Source organism: Ahaetulla prasina, chromosome 18, assembly GCF_028640845.1.
Source record: "Ahaetulla prasina isolate Xishuangbanna chromosome 18, ASM2864084v1, whole genome shotgun sequence".
Lineage (NCBI taxonomy): Eukaryota > Metazoa > Chordata > Lepidosauria > Squamata > Colubridae > Ahaetulla > Ahaetulla prasina.
In genome coordinates this window covers 10,779,172-10,802,500 of record NC_080556.1, presented here as the reverse complement: position 1 = coordinate 10,802,500, position 23,329 = coordinate 10,779,172, and the positions used below count along the sequence as shown (strand labels likewise).

At 49.4% G+C, this 23,329-nt stretch overlaps 2 protein-coding genes across 5 annotated transcripts in view; one reads left to right on the top strand and one right to left on the bottom strand.

The window, feature by feature from the left end:
- Positions 1-485: 485 nt before the first annotated feature.
- PLEKHM2 (pleckstrin homology and RUN domain containing M2) overlaps positions 486-23,329 on the bottom strand; it is a 40,403-nt gene continuing 17,559 nt past the window's right edge. For 3 of the 4 annotated variants that reach the window (XM_058161478.1, XM_058161475.1, XM_058161477.1), the window contains 13 exons: positions 20,713-20,941; positions 19,666-20,376; positions 16,750-16,819; positions 15,893-15,983; positions 9,684-9,748; positions 9,177-9,265; positions 7,439-7,571; positions 7,063-7,253; positions 2,823-2,888; positions 2,565-2,724; positions 2,238-2,417; positions 1,784-1,900; positions 486-1,671 (listed from right to left, as the gene is read on the bottom strand). In XM_058161478.1, the coding sequence (XP_058017461.1) occupies positions 1,534-1,671; positions 1,784-1,900; positions 2,238-2,417; positions 2,565-2,724; positions 2,823-2,888; positions 7,063-7,253; positions 7,439-7,571; positions 9,177-9,265; positions 9,684-9,748; positions 15,893-15,983; positions 16,750-16,819; positions 19,666-20,376; positions 20,713-20,941 (2,240 nt within the window). In that variant the 3' untranslated portion in view covers positions 486-1,533. The remainder of the gene's footprint in view (positions 1,672-1,783; positions 1,901-2,237; positions 2,418-2,564; positions 2,725-2,822; positions 2,889-7,062; positions 7,254-7,438; positions 7,572-9,176; positions 9,266-9,683; positions 9,749-15,892; positions 15,984-16,749; positions 16,820-19,665; positions 20,377-20,712; positions 20,942-23,329) is intronic. The other variant, XM_058161476.1, reaches the window with a different exon arrangement.
- On the top strand, positions 11,312-15,877 carry LOC131187241 (probable ATP-dependent RNA helicase vasa-like). Its single transcript, XM_058161503.1, has 2 exons — positions 11,312-11,706; positions 14,851-15,877. The coding sequence occupies exons 1-2, from the start codon at positions 11,344-11,346 to the stop codon at positions 14,854-14,856; spliced, it is 369 nt and encodes a 122-aa protein (XP_058017486.1). The 5' UTR covers positions 11,312-11,343; the 3' UTR covers positions 14,857-15,877.

Below are 23,329 nucleotides of genomic sequence, written 5' to 3'. Positions count from 1 at the left end.
TTGCAATGCTGCATTCTAACCACTGTGCACATGGATGGGTGGATGGGCGGAAAGAAGGAAGGAATAGCAATAGCACTTAAGACTTACATACCGCTTCACAGCCCTCTCTAAGCGGTTTACAGAGTCAGCCTCTTTCCCTCAACAATCAGGGTCCTCGTTTGACCCAACTCGGAAGGACGGAAGGCTGAGTCAACCTTGAAGATCTTGGACATGGGCTCTGGGCTAGGCCAGGGTCTTGGGCGGGCACCTCTGCAGGGCACGGCTGTAGGAAGTGGATCTGAGGACCTGAGAGCTCTGAGAGCAAGAGGCTGAAAAATGTCGGTCTTTGGAAGTCGCTTCCTGTGACCCTCCATGAGAAGCTCCTACCCATCTCTGGTGCTCGGTGGCAAGCGAGGCCCAGGCCGAGCCCAGCGGGAGGCCCCGGACGCCGGCCGAAGTCTCAGGGTGGCAAAACGGGAGGCGGCCGAGCAGGCAGGCGCGCAACGTTGTGTATCGCCAAGTTGCCTTTATTAGAAGGGCCGTGGCCAGGTGTATCCAGGCACGCAGTGCCCCTGAGGCCTCTCCTGGGGAAAGGCCCCTGCGGGAACACATACAGTACATTAGCAGGTCTCTCGTTCGTTAAAGTTAAGAGTCTAAAAATAAGAAAAGCTTTTTTAAAAAAAAACAAACCAAAAAACCAAAACCAAAAAGGCAACTACAACTAACCCGACTGTTTGAAAGATTAAACTGCCAAACTAGAACCCAGACCCCAAAGATTGGGCGGTCTGTCTCTGCGCAGAAAGCCCTGTGAGCTGTTGCCCCCCCACCCAACAGAAGGACCCTCAACTCCAAGCGGCGGGAGCCATTCTCCCCCCCGCCCTCTCCGAGCCTGCTGCCCGATCCCCCACCAGAGGCTCTGCTGCCAGGGACCAGGGCGAGGCGAGAGGCAGGGGGAGCCCTGGCGGCTCCTTCTGAGCTCAGTGGCGGTGGGGGGGGGAGCACGGAGGGGGCCATGGCAGGTAGCACAGAAGCTGAGGAGGGCAAACCAGGGACCAGGAAGTCGCGTAAGGCTGGTTGCCAGACTTGAACAGAAGTAACACATGCGGGCGACAGGGACGGGGACGCAGGCTGGGCTCTAGCTCTAAAAGACGGACAGCTGCCAGCCTAATGACTCCACCTTCTGCAGAAGCCCCTCCCCACTGGCACCCTAAGCTCACCCTTCTTCTCCGCAGCCATTCCTCCGTCTCCTGGACCCGTCGCACCCTGGAGCGGCCCGGAGCTCCTGCTTCCCCACTCCCTCTTGTACCCAGGATCCCTACCGAGATGCAGCGCGGGCAGCCCACCCTTGGCACAAAGACGTCGTATAACCAACCGGTGCGCGAGACGGAGTCAATAGCAGCGGTAGCAAACAGACCCCCCGGGTTTGGGGTTGGGCTCGTGGAGTGTCTGAAGCAAGCGAGGCCCACACCCCTCCCGCCTCAGGTCCCCCCGCCCCTCGTGCGCCCGCCATGCTTCCGCCTGGTGGGATCAGGCCGTTCTTCGCCTCCTGGGAGGCTAACACCAGGGGTCCCGGGAAGCCCGGCCACGACACAGGCTGTCACTGCGCTGCCACGTGCTGTGGATCAAGCTCAGCGCATCCTCGCATTTCTTCCTGACGGAGCTGTCCTCGAGAGGCTTGTGAAGAAGGTCCACCTGCCGACACAGCGGGGCAAAAACAGCCGTGAGGGGGAGACGGGGCCGCCTATCGTCTGGCTCCCCCCCCCTGTCTGCAGAGCCAGGCCGCCCCGCCGCATGACCAGCCAACCTGGTAGGTGGTCTTCCACACAGCGTCCAGCGCCAGCAGGAACCGCTCCAATTCTGCAGGGCAGCTGAAATAGAGGACCCACGGGGGCACGTACTGCTTCTGCTCCTGGGCAAACTCCTAAAGGGGTAGAAGAAGAATGCTATGTGGGACCCTGGGCTTCCTGGCGCAGGAGGGCCGAGAGCAGTGGTGAAATTCCATTTTTTTTACGACCAGTTCTGTGGGCGTGGCTTGGTGGGTGCGGCAGGGGAAGGATACTGCAAAATCCCCATGATATTTTTTGGTTCTCCGAACTGGTCAAAATTTCCGCTACGGGTTTCCCAGAACCTGCTGGATTTCACTCCTGGCTGAGAGCCTCACTTAACAAGCTGCACCAGACGAGCCCCAGGCCTGGCAAAGTCCCAAGGGAGCCCCTAGAGCACAAGGAATATGCTGCCTCTTCCTCCTGAAGACTCACCAGTAGACAGTATTCCCGACCGGGCTCCGTAGAGACGGAAGCCACCTCCGCCAGCTCAGCGGTGGCCAGTGAGCGGAAGAAGCTGGTCTGGCAGTCCTCGTGGCAGGTGAACAGTTTCTGCTCCGTCACCACCAGGCAGCAGGGGACGCAGGGTGCAGGGACCACGCCCTGGGGGATGACCTGGGTGGGAAGGAGGGCCAAACCACCTTTGGAGCTCCTGAGGGTGAGAGGGCCCTGCTCCTGTCCTCCCTTCCAGTCACCAGGCAGCACAGGAGCCGCGGGGACCCCACCGTCCCTTGTGGCCCCCAAGCCCAAGGAGGATCTTACCCCTTGGGAGACCGCCTGGCATAAGAACTGCATCCAATCGGCCATCTCCTCTTCATTTTCTGCGCTCAGCTCCAAGGAAGGGCGCTCGGTCAAAATGACTTGGAAGGAGTGGGGCCGATCCGTCGCACTTGACCTTCGGCACCCGCCGCACTGCTCCCCCCTGCAAGGGGCAGAGTTTGTGGCAAATGAGACAGAGGGACCAGAGTTGGGGGTGTGGGGGGGGAGAGGCCCTGAGAGCCTGCCCCATTTGGGACTCACCCCATATTCACAGACAGCAGCGGAGTGATGTCTGTCCGGTCTGGGTACTGGTACAAGATGCCGTTGCTGCGGAGGGAAGACAGAAACAGCTGCTGGGAAAGGGCCCCTCAACAGTTCAAAGCAGGGGAACTTTGAATTAGCATAGTAAAGGTAAAGATTCCCCTCGCATATACATGCTAGTCGTTGCTGACTCTAAGGGGCGGTGCTCATCTCCGTTTCCAAGCCGAAGAGCCAGCGCTGTCCGAAGACGTCTCCGTGGTCATGTGGCCGGCATGACTCAACCCCAAAGGCGCACAGAACACTGTTCCCTTCCCACCAAAGGTGGTCCCTATTTTTTCTACTTGCATTTTTTTTTTTGTTTACATTTATATCCCGCCCTTCTCCGAAGACTCAGGGTGGCTTACAGTGTATAAGGCAATAGTCTCATTCTATTTGTATATTTTTACAAAGTCAACTTATTGCCCCCCCAACAATCTGGGTCCTCATTTTACCTACCTTATAAAGGATGGAAGGCTGAGTCAACCTTGGGCTGGGCTTGAACCTGCAGTAATTGCATGCTATTGTGTTCTAATAACAGGCTTCTTACCAGCCTGAGCTATTACGGCCCAATTTTTAGGTGCTTTCAAAACTGCTAGGTTGGCAGAAGCTGGGACAAGTAACGGGAGCTCACCCCGTTACACGGCAGCACTAGGGATTCGAACTGCTGAGCTGTCGACCTTTCGATCGACAAGCTCAACATCCTAGCCCCTGAGCCACTGTGTCCCCTTTGAATTAGCACACGAGTATGCAAATTAAATGCTCTCTCTGTCCTCTTAAAAGGGCAGAACAGGCCCCCTTACGCTGTCACCAAGAACCAGAGTCCAGCCCAAAGTTAACTCTGGGGCTGTACATTGAAAAGATGGCGACCATCAGAAAAGGTGCAAACCAAGGCGAAGGAAGTCGTTCGTTAGAGCAACTGACACAAAAGGGTATCACTCCAGAAACATTAACACGGCGAAGGTACAGATATAAGAACAGTTTGGGAGGCAACTATAACTTTTACAAAGGAGACTTTTCATATAGCAGAACAGCAAACTCAAAAAAAACACAAGAGAAGACATAGGTGAATAGAATAGAATAGAATAAGAAATAGAATAGAATAGAATAGAATAGAATAGAATTAGGAATAGGAATAGGAATAGGAATAGAACAGAATAGAATTAGGAATAGGAATAGGAATAGAATTGAACTGAATTAGGAATAGGAATAGAATAGAATAAGGAATAGGAATAGGTGTCAGGCCTGGAAACCTGCTAGACAGTCTGGTCTGAGACCTCAACCTGCCGCTCCCCCACCACCCTTGATAATCCAAGGTGAAACCCACTATGAAATCAAGAAAATCCTTGACTCTAGACTATACAGAGGTCAATTACAATATTTAGTCCACTGGAAGGGATATCCATTATCTGAATCTACTTGGGTCAAAAGTTGGAAAGTAAATGCAGACAATTTGATTAAACAATTTCATGACACTTTCCCTGACAAACCTAAAAAACCTCTTGGAGAGGGGAGGGGGGGGGTAGAAGGGAAGTGTGGACCACTGACATTCTTCTTTATCAACTCTTTGTTTTCTTTCCTAGGATATAGCTTCTTTTCCAAGGGGGGACGCCTGTCAGGCCTGGAAACCATACTAGACTTTAGGGTTCCAGACGCTGCCACATTTTTCCCCTGAGGGGAAGAAGGGAGGTTGAGGGGTATGGTGACATTCTTCAAGCGGTCAAGGTCGGATGGTGTTCACATCTGCAGGAAGAGTGGCGAGAAGGTATTCGAATGAACTGGGAGAACGTGGGACCATGTGACCATCAAAGGGGTCAGGGGGGTGGGACTCTTGGGGTTTGTATAACTGGGAAAAGAATCCGGAAGTTCAGTTTTGGAATTTCACTCATCGTGTGCCAGTTTCCTCATGCTAGTAAAGAACTCTGAAAAACAATGGCTTCTGAGGTTTTTTTATGCAGAAGAGGTTTTTCTGGAACCTTGACATTAGGAATAGGAATAGGAATAGAAGAGAAGAGAAATAAAATAGAATCAAATAGAATCTAGAAGGGACCTTGGAGATCTTCTAGTCCAGCCCCCTGCTCAAGTAGGAGAACCTATACTATTTTTTAAAAAAAATTACATTTATATCCCGCCCTTCTCCGAAGACTCAGGGCGGCTTACAGTGTATAAGGCAATAGTCTCATTCTATTTGTATATTTTAGATAAATGGCTGTCTAGTTTCTTCTTAAAAATCTCCAGTGATGGAGTTCCCACGATTTCTGGTGGCAAGCAGTTCCACTGGTTAATTGTCCTCACTGTTAGGATGTTGCTCCTTAATTCCAGGTTGCTCCTTTCTTTGATTAGTTTCCACTCATTCTTTCTTGTCCTGCCCTCTGGTGCTTTGGAGAATAATTTGACCCACTCTTCTTTGTGGCAGCCCCTCAAATACTGGAAGACTGCTATGACGTCAGACCTATTTCTTCTTTTCTCTACACTAGCCAAACCCAAATCCTGCAGCCGTTCTTCCTATGTTTTAGTCTCCAGGCCTTTGATCATCTTAGTTGCTCTTCTCTGAACTTTTTCCAAAGTCTCAACGTCTTTTTCGTAGTAAAAGGTGACCAAAACTGGCTGCAGTATTCCAGGTGTGGTCCTAACTAGGGTTTTATAAAGTGATAAACAAACTTTCCAAAAAGATCATTTCACTACATATTAAATTCTTAAAAGAGCAGTTGTCTCTGATGACAGTAAAAGAAAGGAAGGTAAAATTAGCTGACTTTAAAGATGTCAAAACCACTCGATGGAAATACCGTAACATCGGATCAAGATGCAAAGAACATGTCAGCAATGTTACTCTAAATTAATGTAACCATCGTCCAGGCAAAAAGGCTGACGAATACTTGCTGTAAGGAAGCAAAATTTACCAAAGATCACCGAAAAACAGAAAAGCTTTAATGAACAGATCTCTATGAACATGTCGGTAAAGCTATAAAGAAGGTCAAAATCAGGAAAGCAGCTGGATCAGAGGGTTTACGAGTCTCTTTCTATAAACCTTTCGAGGACGAACTTTTTTTTTTTATTTCTTTTTGTCACAACAGTATACACAAACAATTGTCATAGATAAAACAACATATCTTGAAGAAAAAAATATATATAAGTAAAAAATATGCATCAACTATATTAATTTGATATAATGAAAGGGAACATTAGGACAGGAACGGTAGGCACGCTGGTGCTCTTATGCATGCCCCTTATAGTCCTTTTAGGAATGGGGTGAGGAGGTCAATAGTAGACAGTTTTTGGTTGAAGATTTTGGGATTTGACTTCTGCAATCTTTGCATCAAGTGATCAAATTCGACAAGCTGCGAAGGGACCAGACAGTTGGAATGAGGCTCATTATGGTATTAACGTGGCTGTCAGGGTTCCTGTTAGGAATTGTTATTGCCCAACTAGTTGGTCAGGAAATATATAAACCAACATTGTTGTGTTTGTAGCTAAAAGTATTACGTAGCTTTAAAAACTTGGTTGCACCATCATGCATCCTGATTGGCTGAGCTCTGTAGCCAATGTACTCAAAGAAAGTTGAATTATGGTTTGTGTGAACCCTACACCATTTTACCTGCCGATATCCTGTAACTCTATACTTGATCTCTATGCATGATCATTGCTTGATCATGGCTATTTATTGCTTCTTTAGTATTTATTGACTGTTTTTTATATTGAACTATGTTCCTGAATGAAACTAAAGAAGATCTGTTTTATTGTATTTTTCTACAACTGGTAAGAAGACTTTTTATTTGAAAAATATCCCTGGACTGATTTTTATCTCACTTTATATGTGTAAGACTTGGATTGTCTTTGGACTATAATTTTGTTTTTTCCTAAAAGTAAAATATTACCAAAACCCAGTTTGTTTGTATGTTAACTGTTATTGTCCACAAGCATTCTCAGTCGTTTTCGTGCGTAAACTCATAGGGTACTAGCCCACAACATCGGTTGTGAGACAAGACTATCCTTAACAGTTCCAAGTAACATATCCACAGAAAACAGAACTCTGAGGCAGGCGTATCGTTTCTATTTCGTCTTTCGCTAGTTACCATTTCTATTTATTATATTTTCTCTTACGGTTTTTACTTCAATAACAATTAATAACAACATTTTTTTTTTAAAAAAAAGGGAACCTGAGTCTAGCCAACCTTCCTTCGGGCCCCGGCCGCATCCTCCTCACCTGAGCACCACAAAGCACGGCTTCCAGACTTCCTTGCCCAGGTAATTGGTTCCTGCCTTGTAATTCAGCACACCTTCCTTGACGATGCAGTTTTCCGCGGCCACGTAGTGAGACGAAGGTGGGCCGGGGTTCTCATCCGTGGGGTCTTCCCAGTGAACGAGGCCATAGAAGTGGACCACCACTTCCGAGATCTACCAAAGGCAGTCAGCCGCTTAGCCAGGCTCTGAGCCCCCAAAAGGAGCCACTGCCCCAAACCCCCAGGTTGGCCTTTGTGCCGCCGCCCCCCCCCCGCCCCGAATGAAGGCAGGGCTGGTGCATCCCTCAAAGAGAAGGCTGCCTGGGGCGGCTAGATTCCTTGTGAGCTTCGAAGACCCACCTCCTGCTTGGATTCCTGAGCCACAAATTTGGCCAGCGCCAGTTTCTCCATGGTGGCGTCGGTCAGGATACTGGGGTACGGCGGCTCGCGGCAGCCTTTGATCATGGCGGACTTCAGGCAGGCCAGGAAGAACCTGCAGGGAGAGGGGAATTAGGGAAACACCCCACCCCCCACCAAAGGAGGGGAGGGGCTGGATTGAGCACAGGGTTTACTACAAGAGAGAGGAAGTGAGGGGGGAGGGGAGACACTCAATTATGAAAATTATTCCCCCCCTTCCGCACAGAACAACACTACCGTATTTTTCGGAGTATAAGACGCACCTTTTCCCCCCCCCAAAAAAGAGGGTGAAAATCTGGGTGCGTCTTATTCTCCGAATGTAGCCCCGCCCAGCTTCTCAAACGGAGGTTTCAGAGGCTGAAAAAAGCATCAGAAACGAAGCCTCAGAAAAGAAGCCCCCAAACAGAGCTTCAGAAAAAAAGCCTCCAAACAGAGCTTCAGAGGATTTTTTTTTCTGAAGTTGTTTTGGAGGCTTTCAGAGGCAGGAAAAAAAGTTTTTTTCTGAGTTTCAGAAGTTTCAGAGGGCAGAAAAAAAAGCAAGGCACCGAGCTCACAACCAAAGAACCTATTTCTAAAATTCACCTCTGGGAACAGCTGATTGGGGGTATTCTGGGAGGCTGATCCACCTGCCAATCAGCTTTTTGTCTTATTTTCCTCCCCAAAAACTAAGATGCATCTTATACTCTGAAAAATACGGTACTAGTTGTTGGAGTGTGTGTGTGTGTGGGGGGGGTGTTATTTTATTATTGTCCTTTTTATTCTTTTTATTTCTTTTATATGGTGTTTTTATATCCTTTGTAAGCCGCCTTAAGTCACCATGTGTGAGTAGGTGGCAATATAAATTTTTCTAAATAAACAGCAATAGCATTTAGGCTTATAGTTTGAGGACTTATATACTGCACGAGTCAAGAAGAGGGCCGTGAAAATATTTGCAGATCCCTCGCATCCTGGAAATAAACTGTTTCAACTCCTACCCTCAAAACGACGCTACACAGCACTGCACACCAGAACAACTAGACACAAGAACAGTTTTTTCCCGAAGGCCATCACTCTGCTAAACAAATAATTCCCTCAACACTGTCAAACTATTTACTGAATCTGCACTACTATTATTCTTCTCATCGTTCCCATCACCCATCTCCTCCCACTTATGACTGTATGACTATAACTTGTTGCTGGCAATCCTTATGATTTATATTGACTGTTTCCTAATATGATTCCATGGCTTATTTGTTCCCTATGACTATCATCAAGTGTTGTACCTTACGATTCTTGACGAATGTATCTTTTCCTTTATGTACACTGAGAGCGTATTCACCAAAGACAAATTCCTTGCGTGTCCAATCACACTTGGCCAATAAAAAATTCTATTCTATTCTATATACCGCTTCACAGTGCTTCGTAGCCCTCTTTAAGCAGTTTTACAGAGTCAGCTTATTTCCCCCAACAATATGGGTCCTTATTTAACCCACCTCGGAAGGATGGAAGGCTGAGTCAACCTTGAGCCTGGTGAGATTCAAGCTGCCATATTGCAGGCGGCCGGCAGTCAGCAGAAGTAGCCTGCAATACTGCACTCTAAACCACTACGCCACCACGACATACTAGTCGGCATTCTCTGGGCGGCATCTCTCGCCATCCCAGAAGTTGTTACTGGGGGAGACGAGGCCCGCCCAGCCCTTACTCAGTCAGGGTAGCATCCGCCGTGTCCAGCAAGAACTGCTTCCGACGGTTGGTGCAGACCAAGGTCACCGTTTGCTGATCCAGACCCACCTGCCGGAAAAAGCAAAGGACATTGGGAAGGCACCCTAACCCCTTGGCTTCTGGGAGGGGAAGGCTCAGCCCCTGCAAGATAGGGGCGAGGGGCTGCCCCTTCCTCCGGGCCCAGGAATTTAAGGCCGCTGGTCTTGTCTAGGGAAGCAGCAGTGGTGGTATTCAGCTGGTTCCATCCGGTTCGGGCGAACCAGTAGTGATGGCTACGGGACGCTCTGCCCACCCGCTTGGACATAATCATGTCCCATTTATTCACGTTTTTGTTGTTCCGCGCATGCGTGGAAGCACCCATAGTGGGCTCACCTTTACGAACTGGTAGCGAAGGTAAGTGAATACCAGCCCTGGGGAGAAGCCTTCTGGAGGGATGGCCCCGTGTGCCCACACAGCCCCACCCACCCAGCAGCCCTCCGCAACTCACAGAGATGTAGTCCAGCTCATTATAGGACACAGCCTCCTCCACCATGTAAGGCTTCTCGGCAGCTCCTGGGGATGGGAGAAACAGTGCGCAGAGTCAGCTATGGAGCTGGCAGATAGTGAAGAGGCTGAGGTGGGGCCAGGGCCATCTGGGAGTGAGGTTGTCAGCCTCCACTCCACTCTTCATTTATTTTTAAATGATTATATCAGTAGATAGAATGTAAAATGTTTATTTCTGTATTATAAACTTTTAGGATCATGAGGTGAATCATACCACCGCCCGGGGTAAGGGAAAAGAGCTTATTATTAGTGTCGGCTGACATAACTGGGAGGAGGGGTGATTAATGATTGAATGTTATCAGCGCGCGCTTTCCTAACCGACACTGCATTCCTGAGTTGACTGACATCCAGAGACCTGTGGAAGAAGATTACCACGAGGGGCCGTGAAGGAGTTGGCATTGGACCAGACCAGCCTGACCTCCTGGAGGAGGAGGGACAATTGGGGGGATATGATATGTTTGCCATATTTTGTCTCAGTTCCAGCTTTGCTTGGCTGCTAACCAGACTGTAAAAGTAAAAGTACTTGTTTCCATACCAAATGGAGTCAAGGTGAATTCTTTCCTATTTGCCGTCGGGGGTAGCCTGACATTAAGCTGGAACTCACATCATGTCTACCAACCAGGATTGCAATCGCAATACCGGGGGGGAAGAAAACCCAAAGGTGATAGAAGGCCTGCTGCCGGCTGAACTGGGGGAGGCGTCCGGAGGTATTTCTTCTGTCAGTTTTAGCCCTGAGCTGGAGATAATGCAGTTGGAAGAAGAGAGGAGGCAACCCGATTTCAAGGAACCTCCCTCTGGAGTAACTACAAGGAGAAAGGAGAAACAGCGCACTTTGTCCGAGTGGGCTGAGGAGCAGAAAGTCAGAGACAGCCTCCAATTGGACGAAGCACTACGCTTATTTCGTGAAGTGAAAGTAAGGCAAGCTGCTCGCCAAAGGTATGAATCCCCTGTTCAGTCCTCCAAGGGGGGAGGGGAAGAAGAAATTACAAAGAGGCCCGTTAGAGGTGATTTCCAGGGTGATGAGATTCCTGAAGAGACAGAAACTCTCTCCCCAGAGGAAGCTGAATTGGATGGGGGCTGGGCGCCACCTGCTGACCAAGCAAGGCCGCGCAGGGGAAGGAAAAAGCCAAAAATTCCCCCCATATTAGAAAAATTTGATGGAGATGCGAAGGAGCTGGAATTGTTCCTGGCGATAGTGAATGACCACATGTTAGACTGGGGGGGAGATTATTGGTCACAGGCAGCACAAGTTAGAGCTGTGACCCATAATTTGACCGGAAGAGCAGCTGCATGGTTTGTGTCGCTGTATAAAAACCACTCCCCCCTACTGCAAAATTACGAGCATTTTATTACGGCACTAAGGAGGAGGTTTGAGGACCCCCTGGCGGAGCAGAAAGCCAAAGGTCGAATGAAAACCATCAGGCAAGGAGGAGACCGGTGGCTGATTATACCAGGAATTCAGTGATCTAGTCCCTTGATGAGAGGGTGGTCGGAGGTGATCCTGGTCGACTTTTACAAAGAGGGCCTGAATGGAGATCTCTATGAACTGTGCCGGCACGGCGTCTCCAACCACATTGTATGGCTGGTATACCCTGGCAGCGGAGATGGAAATTGAACTAGCGAAGGACCGTAGCAGAAGGCAGCGCACTGGAAGACCTTACCCGGCCCATTCTCCTGGGTGGCCCTCAAGGGACACGCCCAGACCAGAGGGAGGGGGACAACGATCGACTGCGTGCTACAGATGCGGAAAAGAGGGCCATCGGGCAGCCGACTGTCGAGTGAAGTTGGTTCCAAGCACGACCCCTGGTGGTGGGAAGGCAGCAGTGAAACCAACTGCTAAGGCACGAAAACCGGCAAAAATGGAGGACGGCATTGCCAAGAAGGGCACGCCCATCCAGGAGGACCGCGAAGCGTCGACCGACACTGATGACAGCAAAACCACATCGGAGTCCGACGAAGACTTTCTGGTGAGTTGGGCACGGGGGCCCTTGGACATTCCAGTCAACCTGCATGTTCCCTCCTCGGGCAACAAGGGGGAAATGTTAGCATTATTAGATTCGGGATGTACTAGGTGCATGATCAGTCCCGAACTAGTAGAAAAAATGGAACTAAGGTTGAGAACCCTAAGCAGGCCCATAGCATTTGCCCAGTTGGATGGCAGTGTGGCAGGGGGAGGACCCGCCCATTTTGTAACAGAGCCCATAGAAATGGAAATTGGAGACCATCGCGAGATTTTAAACTTCATAGTAGCCCCTGGAATGGACCAACCTTTGGTACTAGGACTGTCGTGGTTGCGGAAATGGAACCCCCATATTAACTGGAGAACGGGAGTCTTACGGTTCCGCTCAAAAGCGTTAAAAGGAGGAAAAGGGGGTTCCAAGAAGAGTCAGACTATGGCCATGCTCCAAGATAAATGGGGGGCAATGGTTGAACGGATAGATGGGGAGGAAAGGATACCTAAGGAGTACTGGGACCTGCGGGAAGTCTTTAGTGAGAAAGCATCAGACGTGTTACCTCCCCATAGGCCTATTGATTGTGCCATCGACATCCTACCGGGGGTAAAACTTCCAAAACCAAAAGCTTACCCCATGACCCAAAAAGAATTGGGAGAGCTGCGAAAGTTCATAGACAAAAACCTAGAGCGGGGCTTTATCCAACCAGCTAGGCCTCGCGTGGCCGCACCTGTGATGTTCCGCGAAAAGAAAGACGGCTCATTTCGTCTTATAGTTGACTATAGAAATTTGAACGCTGTGTGCGCCGAAAACATATACCCCATGCCGCTCATGAAAGATATGTTAGCACACTTAGCGAAGGGGAAGTTCTTCACCAAATTGGACCTGCGAGAAGCTTATTACAGAGTCCGTATAAAGGAGGGGGATGAATGGAAAACCGCTTTCAACTGTCCACTAGGGTGTTTCCAGTTTCGAGTACTGCCTTTTGGTCTGCAGGGGGCGCCTGCAGTTTTTATGCAGCTGATAAATGAAATACTCCATCAGCATTTGTTCAAAGGAGTTCTTGTCTACCTTGACGACATACTCATCTATACAGAAACTATGGAAGAACACATTAAACTAGTAAGAGCAGTTCTCAAAAAGTTATTATCTGCTGAACTGTATTGCAAGCTATCCAAATGTGATTTCCATCAAACCAAAATAGACTACCTAGGATATCGCATCTCGGCTGACGGGTTAGAAATGGATCCAGGAAAAGTGAAAGCTGTCTTGGAATGGGCCCCCCCACGCACACGAAAACAGCTCCAAAGTTTTTTGGGATTTGCAAATTTCTATCGTCAATTCATCCCCTCCTTTGCTCAAATTGCTTTACCAATCACTAACCTCTTAAAAACTAAAGGAGAGACGAAACCCAAACCATCATTACCCCTCGAATGGACAATGGAATGTCAAGCAGCATTTGAAAAATTGAAACGACTCTTTGCCGCCGAACCTATTCTAAAGCACCCTGACATGGATGTTCCTTTTGTAATACAAGCTGATGCAAGTGATGTAGCAGTCGGAGCCGTCTTGCTCCAAAACAATGCTGATGGTAATTTACAACCCTGTGCTTTCACTTCTCGAAAATTGACTGAAACCGAAAGACGATGGGCTATTTGGGAAAAAGAAGCGTTTGCAGTTCATTGGGCTCTACGGACATGGAGACAATTCTTAGAAGGTTCAAATCATCCTTTTGAAGTTTGGACTGATCACAAAAATCTGGAAGCGCTAAAGACTCCTAGAAAACTTTCGCCTAAACAAGCCCGTTGGACTCAATATTTTAACCGCTTTAATTTTACTTTACAGTATATTCCTGGAGGGAAAAACTTCTTAGCAGATGCTCTTTCACGTTTACCCCAATACAATTGCACTCACTCCAAAGTGGTTCAACCAATACTTCCCGTGCAACAGTTGGCGGCCCCAGCAATAACTAGAAGCCACTCGAAAGCTGACCCCTCACTCCCAGATGAACTAACCAAATCGTTTAAAGAAGCTTTAAACACCGATGACTGGTACTTAACGCATTCCCATGAATGCACACTCCGTGATGGACTAGCTTGGATTGGAACAAAACTATATGTTCCTCTATCACTCAGAGAAACCATCCTACAACGATGCCATGATGCCAAGATGGCAGGACATTTTGGATTTGTGAAAACTTTGCATCTTCTTAAAAGACAATTTTGGTGGCCAAGTCTTAAAAAAGACATTCAAGCATATGTGGCAAGTTGCCCGGTCTGTGCATCATCCAAAAGACCTCCGGGAAAACCTCCTGGACTACTACAAACGGTAGCCAGACCAGGAACCCCATGGAAAGAAATATCCATGGATTTCATAGTGGAATTACCTGAAAGTTCCGGCAATACTGTTATATGGGTAGTGACTGACCTTTTCTCCAAACAAGTGCATTTTATTCCATGTTCAAAAATACCCTCCTCAAAGACTCTAGCAAAGTTGTTCGTAGCACGGGATTTACTCCCTTTAAAATAGCTTCAGGCCAAGATTTTGTTCCTATCTCGGAACTCCCACAGGAAGAAACTACTGTTTCCTCTTTATCAGAATGGATAGATCAAATACAAAGCACATGGAAAATGACTCGCAAGGCGATCGACGACGCTCACCGTGCGCATAAAAAACAAGCAGACAAAAAAAGGTCCCCTGAGAATAAATATCAAGTGGGCGATAAAGTTTATCTTTCCACCAAATATCTTCAAACCACTCAGAAATCTAAAAAACTTGGACCCAAATATGTGGGACCTTTCCCAATAGTAAAAATCATCAACCCTGTGACGGTACAACTAGATTTACCAAAAACACTTAGGAGAATCCACCCCGTTTTCCATGTGAGTTTGCTGAAACCTGAACACACATCTACTTTCCGTCCTAACCATACACCCCCTCCTATACCAATTCTCATAGAGGGAGAACAACACTTTGAAATAAAAGAAATTTTAGATTCAAGAAAACATAGAAATAAAATTCAATATCTTATTTCTTGGAAACACTTCCGTTATCCCAAGCTGAATGGGTGAACAAAGAAGATGTTCATGCCTCGGAAAAAATAGCACAATTCTATAAAAAATATCCTGACAAACCCTAACTTCTCTTTTTTCTTTCTAGGACTGACGTCCTTGTTGCAGGAGGGCCGAATGTCAGCCTCCACTCCACTCTTCATTTATTTTTAAATGATTATATCAGTAGATAGAATGTAAAATGTTTATTTCTGTATTATAAACTTTTAGGATCATGAGGTGAATCATACCACCGTCCGGGGTAAGGGAAAAGAGCTTATTATTAGTGTCGGCTGACATAACTGGGAGGAGGGGTGATTAATGATTGAATGTTATCAGCGCGCGCTTTCCTAACCGACACTGCATTCCTGAGTTGACTGACATCCAGAGACCTGTGGAAGAAGATTACCACGAGGGGCCGTGAAGGAGTTGGCATTGGACCAGACCAGCCTGACCTCCTGGAGGAGGAGGGACAATTGGGGGGATATGATATGTTTGCCATATTTTGTCTCAGTTCCAGCTTTGCTTGGCTGCTAACCAGACTGTAAAAGTAAAAGTACTTGTTTCCATACCAAATGGAGTCAAGGTGAATTCTTTCCTATTTGCCGTCGGGGGTAGCCTGACAGAGGTGTGGATTCCAGAGGCTCCAGAGGCTGACAGTAGTGAGGCAGAGGAACAGGAGGAGCCTGTTCCTAATGCACGCATGAGAAGAGCTGCCAGAAGGCAACAGCAGCTCAAGCAGAGAGGACGACTCGGGAGTAAGGCCAAGAGATGATTGGTTCCTCCCATAAGGCTTAAAAGACCCGCAACTGCGTTTGGGCTGTTTGCCGGAAAACAATGTTGACAGCTTCGTCTTGTTGCATTTATTTTGTATCGGTGTCTTCTGAACTTTTGCCAAGAAAGGCCTTTGGCAGTTTGCCTAATTGGACCAAGGTTGGTGATAGGACTGAGGAATTTGTGTTGGGAGGAATTTGCTTCAATTTGAGTTGTACGACGCTGGGAATGAAGCAATTCTCAGCTGTTCGAATAAAGTTTGTTTGTTTTTTCACGGACTGAGTTTCCTACTACCTACTTGGGCCTGGGTCACAACACAGGCTCAAGGCGGCACTCAGAGGCAGGCGGCTACCGACAGCACTTCCACAGGGGTTTACCTTTTCGGATGAGGTACATATAACAGTCAGTCAGCAGCAGGTAAAGAAGCTGGAGGTTCCCTTCCATGTGCCCTGTGCTCATCCGGATCATCTGTTCGGGAGAGAGAGAGGCCTCCGTTACTGGACCCGCAGCAGAGGGATGTGAGAAGAGCTTCTCCTTAGATGGGAGGAGAGGCCTGGTTCCCTTCTGAAGCCTCTTGCCACCCCCCCAGGAATGGGGGCAAGGGTGAAATGTAAAATTTGTTACTACCGGTTTTGTGGGCGTGGCTTGGTGGTGGTGGGGTAATGTGACCGGGTGGCTGTGGCCAACTTTTTTTCTTTTTACTTTTAAAAGCATTTTTTCTACATTTTTTCTAAAATGGTCAGGTGATGATCAGGCAACTCAGCTGGGATCGCAAGAGGAGCCTTTTAAAAGCATTTTTCGGCCGAAGAGGTTGTAGAAAACATGCTTTTAAAGTGTTCTGATGATCCCAGCTGAGTTGCCTGATCGGCAGAACCTTTTAAAAGCATTTTTTACAGCCTCTTCACCAAAGAGGTTGTAGAAAAAATGCTTTTAAAAGGTTCTGACAATTCCAGCTGAGTTGCCTGATCATCAGAGGCTTTTTTTTAAATTTTAAAAGCATTTTTTTGGCCGAAGAAAAAATGCTTTTAAAAGTAAAGAAAAAAAAAACCCTCTGATGATCGCGCGGCTCAGCTGGGCATGTGTGTGTGTGTGGGGGGAGGGATTTTTGCTACCGGTTCTCTGAACCACCCGCCGCCATCACTCCTGGATCAGGCGATCCGGTCGGAACCGGGAGCATTTCACCCGAGTGGGGGGCAGGGGAGAGGGGAAACACGCTCACAGCTATCGGACCTACCCGAAAGAGCTGCTCCTCGTTCTCGCGAAAGACGTGGATCATCAAGAGAAGCAAGTGGTTGTTGTCTACCCTGCAGGGGAAAAGAAGGCCGAGCCGAGGGTCAGGAGGGAAAGCCAGCCGGCCCCCTGCCCTCCTTCACCCCCATCGTGAGGTGGCTTTCTCCACATGGAACTGGAGAGATCACCAGGAAGGAGAAAGCAATACAGGGTCAATTTTGGATGTCCCTTTACGACGTTTACAAAACACAAGGAGTAATAAAGGAGAATCTTGGTAGCTCAAGGCTGAAATCAGGGGGTCTTTGGTGCTCTCTAAGCTCGGTGGCTAAGACGCTGAGCTTGTCGATCGAAAGGTCGGCAGTTCAGCGGTTCGAATCCCTAGCGCCACGTAACGGGGTGAGCTCCCGTGACTTGTCCCAGCTTCTGCCAACCTAGCAGTTCGAAAGCATGTAAAAAAAAATGCAAGTAGAAAAATAGGGACCACCTTTGGTGGGAAGGTAAGAGCGTTCCATGTGCCTTTGGCATTGAGTCATGCCGGCCACATGACCATGGAGACGTCTTCGGACAGCACTGGCTCTTCGGCTTTGAAACGGAGATGAGCACCGCCCCCTAGAGTTGGGAACGACTAGCATGTATGTTAAAGGGGAACCTTTACCTTTACCTTTAAGCTCGGTGGTTTTCTGGCAGATATTTCATTACCCTAAGTAGCAATAGCCGTAGCACTTATAGACCGCTTCACACTGCTTTACAGCCCTCTCTAAGCGGTTTACAGAGTCAGCCTCTTGCCCCTAACAATCTGGCTCCTCATTTTACCCACCTTGGAAGGACGGAAGGCTGAGTCAACCTTGAGCCTGGTGAGATTCGAACTAAATTGCAGTCAGTGGCAGTCAGCAGAAGTAGCTGGCAGTACTGCACTCTAACCATTGCGCCACCGAGGACCATAGGCTACATCAGGGGTAGTCAACCTTTTTATACTACCGCCCACTTTTGTATCTCTGTTAGTAGTAAAATTTTCTAACCACCCACCGGTTCCACAGTAATGCGCCGTGTATCGTCGTCTGCGCATGCCTCTCGCGCATCGTGGATTGGGTTTGGAGGGGGGCCGCCGGCTACCAGCTCTGCTTGTCTGTTACAGCTGGGTGGTGTGGGGGGGGGAGATGCGCGAGCTATTCTGGGACGAGGCTCTTTTGTTTGCGGTCGCACTATAGCGCCATTTAGTTTCACTTACATAATGTGAACTAAACTTATGTGCAGGCGATACAAATAGTATATTTTCAGAAATTTTTTATTTTTATTATTATTATTTATTAAATTTTTATACTGCCCTTTCCCGAAGGACTCAGGGTGGTTTACAGCCATAGTAAAAAACAACAGCAATATACACATAAAACCATACTTAAAAAACTTATTACACAAATGGCCAAATTAAAACATTTAGAATAAAACCCCATAAAATATAAAATGTTAAAATATTAAAACTAATTAAAATCCCATTAAAAAATCCTATGCCAGTCCTGCGCAAACAAACAAATAGGTCTTCAGCTCGCGGCGGAAAGTCCGAAGGTCCGGCAGTTGCCGAAGTCCAGGGGGAAGTTCGTTCCAAAGGGTGGGAGCCCCCACAGAGAAGGCCCTTTCCCTGGGGGCCACCAGCCAACATTGCTTGGCGGACGGCACCCTAAGGAGTCCCTCTCTGTGCGAGCGTACAGGTCGGTGGGAGGTATTCGGTAACAGCAGGCGGTCCCGTAAGTACCCTGGCCCTAAGCCATGGAGCGCTTTAAAGGTAGTCACCAACACCTTGAAGGGCACCCGAAAGACCACAGGTAGCCAGTGCAGACTGCGCAGGAGTGGTGTTACATGGGAGCAACGTGTGGCTCCCACTATCACCTGCGCAGCTGCATTCTGAACCAACTGGAGCCTCCGGGTGCTCTTCAAGGGGAGCCCCATGTAGAGAGCATTACAGTAGTCCAAGCGAGAATTTAAATTGTCACGGGGGATTTTATGAAAACCTAATGAAAATGTTTTTAAATAATGCTATTAATATTTTTTAAAAAGTCAATTAAATTAAAAAAAAGGAAAGTGCTTCGGTATCGGCTGGAAGCTGGAACGCCCACTAGTGGGCGGTAGGGATCAGGTTGACTACCACTGGGCTACATTATCGGTATTAGACCGATGATGCTACTAGTACTGATGATGTTACCTGGTTTGGGTAATGAAACATCTGCAAGAACACCACCGAGCTCAGAGAGCCCCTCAATACGAGGACTGGCAAGTGAAGGATGCTGAAGAGACAAGGAAGAGGAGGAAGAGGAGGCAGGGACTGTCCTAAGTAGAATTGCCCTGAAAAGCCTCCCTAACAGTTTCTTGGCACACGCTGGGGGAGATGCCGCCGGAATAGTGCCGAGTCCCAACTTCCGCTGCCAACTGGATGCCGGAAGCAGGCTGTCAACTCTGAAGCTGACCTGGGCAAAGCCATCTTGGGAGCTTCAGTGTTGCCACACTGGAGCGAGAGGGGCGGGATTCGAGATAGCTGGGCTTGTGCACTCCAAATAAAATACTTTCCCAAGACTTTCTCCTGGGAACCAAGGACGTTCTCACCCCTGGCCGAGAGGAGGAGGAGGAGGAGGAGTGATGTCAGCAGACCAGCAGATGCTGCCTTGATTGGGCCATGTGACTGATTGTCTGGGGTTTGAGGGGCAAACTTTTACTTTTAATTAGGTGAAAACCAACGGGGCCCTTCAAGAGCCAGATATGTGCCAATATGATATTTCCAATAAAGCTATTCTTTGAGGGATTCACCTGCCTTGGGAGTTTTGGCTTGCAAGGGATGTATTACTTGGAACCCTGACACAGGCTGTGACCTTGGAAGAGGGGTGGTCGAGCATTGCCATCTCTCAGGCCAAAGGGAGGAGCCAGCCCTTACCTGAACTCTGAGGGATGGGCAGCCTCCGACGGACTGCCCTGCCCCTCTTCCACCCCGGAGTCCTCGGCGCTGCTCGGGGAAGGGCTCGCCCGATCCTCCTTCAGCCTGCTAAGGGCCACCGCGCTGGCCATCTCCACTGCTTCTCCTGGCGAGCTGGCTACGGCTGGCCCAGCAGCCTCCCCCTCTCCTCCTCCTTCTTCCTCTTCTCCAGGAGCTTCAGGGCCACCAGGAACATGTGGCGGTTGACCATGCCCTGCAGAGTCATCGTGGCCACCACCTGTTGCAGGAGTGTTTGGACTCTCAACGGTAAAGCGGTAGAAGTCCATGGGGGCCGGCAGACCCTGACCAAAGCTGCCAAGGGATGGCCCTTCCGAAGGGGGGTCCCCTGGCAAGTCGGTCCGAAAGGACTGGTCCGGGGGCTCCAGGGGGCGGCTCCACCCGTCGGTCGCCTCCAGCGAGTTGATCACCTTGCTGAGGGCCTGCCCCACCCGCTCCATGGCCGTGTCCTTCATTTCGGGGATCCGGAGCCCCAGTTGGCAGAGGGGGGCTGGCGCCTCAGTGCTGACCGTAAGGTCGGACTCTGGGGTGGCCCGTGGCCGCCCGGCCTCTTTGCCCACAGGCTGGTCCCCAGCAGGAGCAGGGAGGGAGGGGACAGGGGCCTCCTCCGATTTCACTTTCTTCTTCTTGACCGTTTTCTTCTTTTTAGCCAGCCTGTCAAGAAAGGGGGAGAGGGGCAAGTGAGTTCTCTAGCTGGGGCACCCCAGAGAACAACTGCAAGCCGGGCAGCTGGTAGGCTGGTGGACATCTGGTCCCACTCAGGAGTCTCAAACTGGATGGGGCCTGGGAGACCATTGAGCCCAGACTAATTTTTGCAACTCCAAAGGCAGGCAAGCTGCTTCGGCCCCTCCGCTTCAGTGCCCGCAAACGAAGGTGGGCTCCCTGGCACACTTCCCACAGCAGGAGAGGAGTGGTCCACAAGAGCCACAAGCAGAGGCCAGAGCCAGGAGGGGCCAAGCAATCAGGGGATGTCTCCTTCCCTGCACCAACCTGATGACCTCCAGCTCCGTGCAGCCCTCAGACTGATCGGTGCCTTCGGGCACGGGGTCGGCCTTCAGCGAGGCAGCGTGCACCGGGGTGCTCTCGGCGGATGACGGCCCTTCTGCCTTCTCGTCAAAAGGGTTGTAGCGCTGGGTGGGGCTCTTGGCCGAAGCCCGGCAGCTGTTCAACTCGGAGGCCACGGAACGTGGACAGCTGAGCGTATCGGTCAGGTCTCCTTCTGGAAGGAAGGAAGGAAGGAAGGAGGGAAGGGAAGGGAAGAGGAAGAAAGGAAGGAAGGGAAGAGGAAGAAAGGAAGGAAGGGAAGAAAGGAAGGAAGGAAAGGAAGGGGAAGGGGAAGGAAGAAAGAAAGGAAGGAAAGAGGAAGAAAGGAAGGAAGGAAAGGAAGGGGAAGAGGAAGGAAGGAAGGGAAGAGGAAGGGAAGAGGAAGAAAGGAAGGAAGGAAGGAAAGGAAGGGAAGGAAGGGGAAGGAAGAAAGGAAGGGAAGGAAAGAGGAAGGAAAGAGGAAGGGGAAGGGAAGGGAAGGGGAAGAAAGGAAGGAAGAGAAGAGGAAGGGAAGAGGAAGGAAGGAAGGAAGGAAGGAAGGAAGGAAGGAAGGAAGAGAAGAGGAAGGGAAGAGGAAGGAAGGAAGGAAGGAAGGAAGGAAGGAAGGAAGGAAGGAAGGAAGGAAGGAAAGGGAAGAGGAAGGAAGGGAAGGGAAGAGGAAGAAAGGAAGGAGGAAGGAAAGGAAGGGGAAGGGGAAGGAAGAAAGGAAGGGAAGGAAAGAGGGAGGGGAAGGGAAGGGGAAGGGGAAGGAAGGAAGGAAAGTCAGCCGGGTCTCCCCATTCCCAGGAGCAGCAGTGTCCCCATTCAGAAGATGTGTTGCATGTGCTGCTCTTTTGCACACTTTGCTCAAGAAATTCCAGGATCCTCACAGCTGGCAGAGGGACCCCAGAATCCTGACTCCTACGATCTTTGCGGCCTGCACAGAGCTGCACCTTAACAGCTCCTGGGCTGGGAATTTTGCCCCGATTTCACACACGGTGACATCCTGGCGCTTTGCTCCACAGCCTCTGCACGATGAAGAGGAGGACGTCCCCCCCTGCCCAGACCCACGGGAGTGATGGGGGGGGGGGGCTCCTGATCTCTGCTGAACCCCACAGAGCCCCCTGGTGATAGCCCTGAAGAACAGCAGCAGGTTGCCCACCTCAGGAGCCAGGCCCCCTTTTGGCCGAAGGGAGCCAGGAAAGGGGACGGTGGATCTTGGTCAGTTTTACAAGTGGGGAAGTAGCTGGGTGTGGGTGGGTGGGTGGGTGGGGGTCAAGAGGCAGGCTCTAATTCTTCAATGACTCCATTACAAAATTCTCGCGCTCTCTCCACCGGGAAGGCTGCCTTCCACCGAGCACTGAGACAACACAACCACTTGAAGCATTTATATCCTGCCCTTTTCTCAGTCACCCCTCAGTCACCCCCCAGTTACGGTCGTCCCAAAGAAGAGCCGAAGAAGCTTCTTGCGGGAAGAGCGAAACATCTTCGAAAGAAAAACCAAGGAAACTCAGTGGTCTCTTGAAGAAGAAAAAAAAAAAGCATCTAATCCGGGGGACTAGCGACTTGCCCTCGGCTGGTGTTACCGCCCGCCGGAGGCCGTACCGAAAGGTCCCGGCTCGTGGTGGTTAACGGGACGGCTGCCGAGGAATCGGCAGGTCGGATCCTGGGTTGGTGGCGATGTCGACGCTGCAACCATCATCCACGCTGCCCAAAGACGCTTTGAGAGGGGTGTGTGTGTGTGTGTTGATGATGGGTGTGGCGACAACTTGCAGCTGCTGCCTCTTTTGGGGTGAAATGTAAAACTTGTTATTACCGGTTCTGTGGGCATGGTTGGGGGGGGGAGGTAATGTGACTGGGTGGGCGTGGCCAACTTTTTTTAAAAAAAAAATTTAAAAAGTGTTTTTTTTTTACAATCTCTTCGGCCGACGAGGTTGTAGAAAAAATGCTTTTAAAAGGCTCTGGCGATCCCAGCTGAGTTGCCTGATCGCCAGAACCTTTTAAAAGCATTTTTTTTACAACCTCTTTGGTTGAAGAGGTTGTAAAAAAAATGCTTTTAAAAGTAAAAAAAAAGGCTCTGATGATCGTGCGGCTCAGCTGGGATCGTCAGAGCCTTTTTTTTAATCTTTTAAAATCATTTTTTACAACCTCTTCAGCGGAAGTTGTAAAAAATGCTTTTAAAAGGCTCTGATAATCCCAGCTGAGTCGCGCGATTGTCAGAGGCTTTTTTTTTTTACTTTTAAAAGCATTTTTTCACCTGAAGAAAAAAATGCTTTTAAAAGTAAAAAAAAAAAACCCCAACCTCTGATGATCGCGTGGTTCAGCTGGGCATGGGGGAGGGGGGGAAGGGATTTTTGATACCGGTTCTCCGAACCACCCGTTGCCATCGCTACCGGCTATCGCTATCAGGCGATCCAGTCCGAACCGGGAGCATTTCACCCCTGGATTGGAGTCCTCAAGACACCGTCAGTGCTGGCCCGGGATTTGTCCAGGGCAGGGCCCTCAAAGGGGCCCTGTATGAAATGGCACAGGTCGAGGCATAGCTTCAGCCTGTGTGGGTACCACTTGCCGCAGGAGCTTCTGC

Excerpts from the sequence above, each read along its gene's own strand:
- LOC131187241 (XM_058161503.1), top strand. The coding sequence starts at position 11,344 with ATGGAAATTGAACTAGCGAAGGACCGTAGCAGAAGGCAGCGCACTGGA.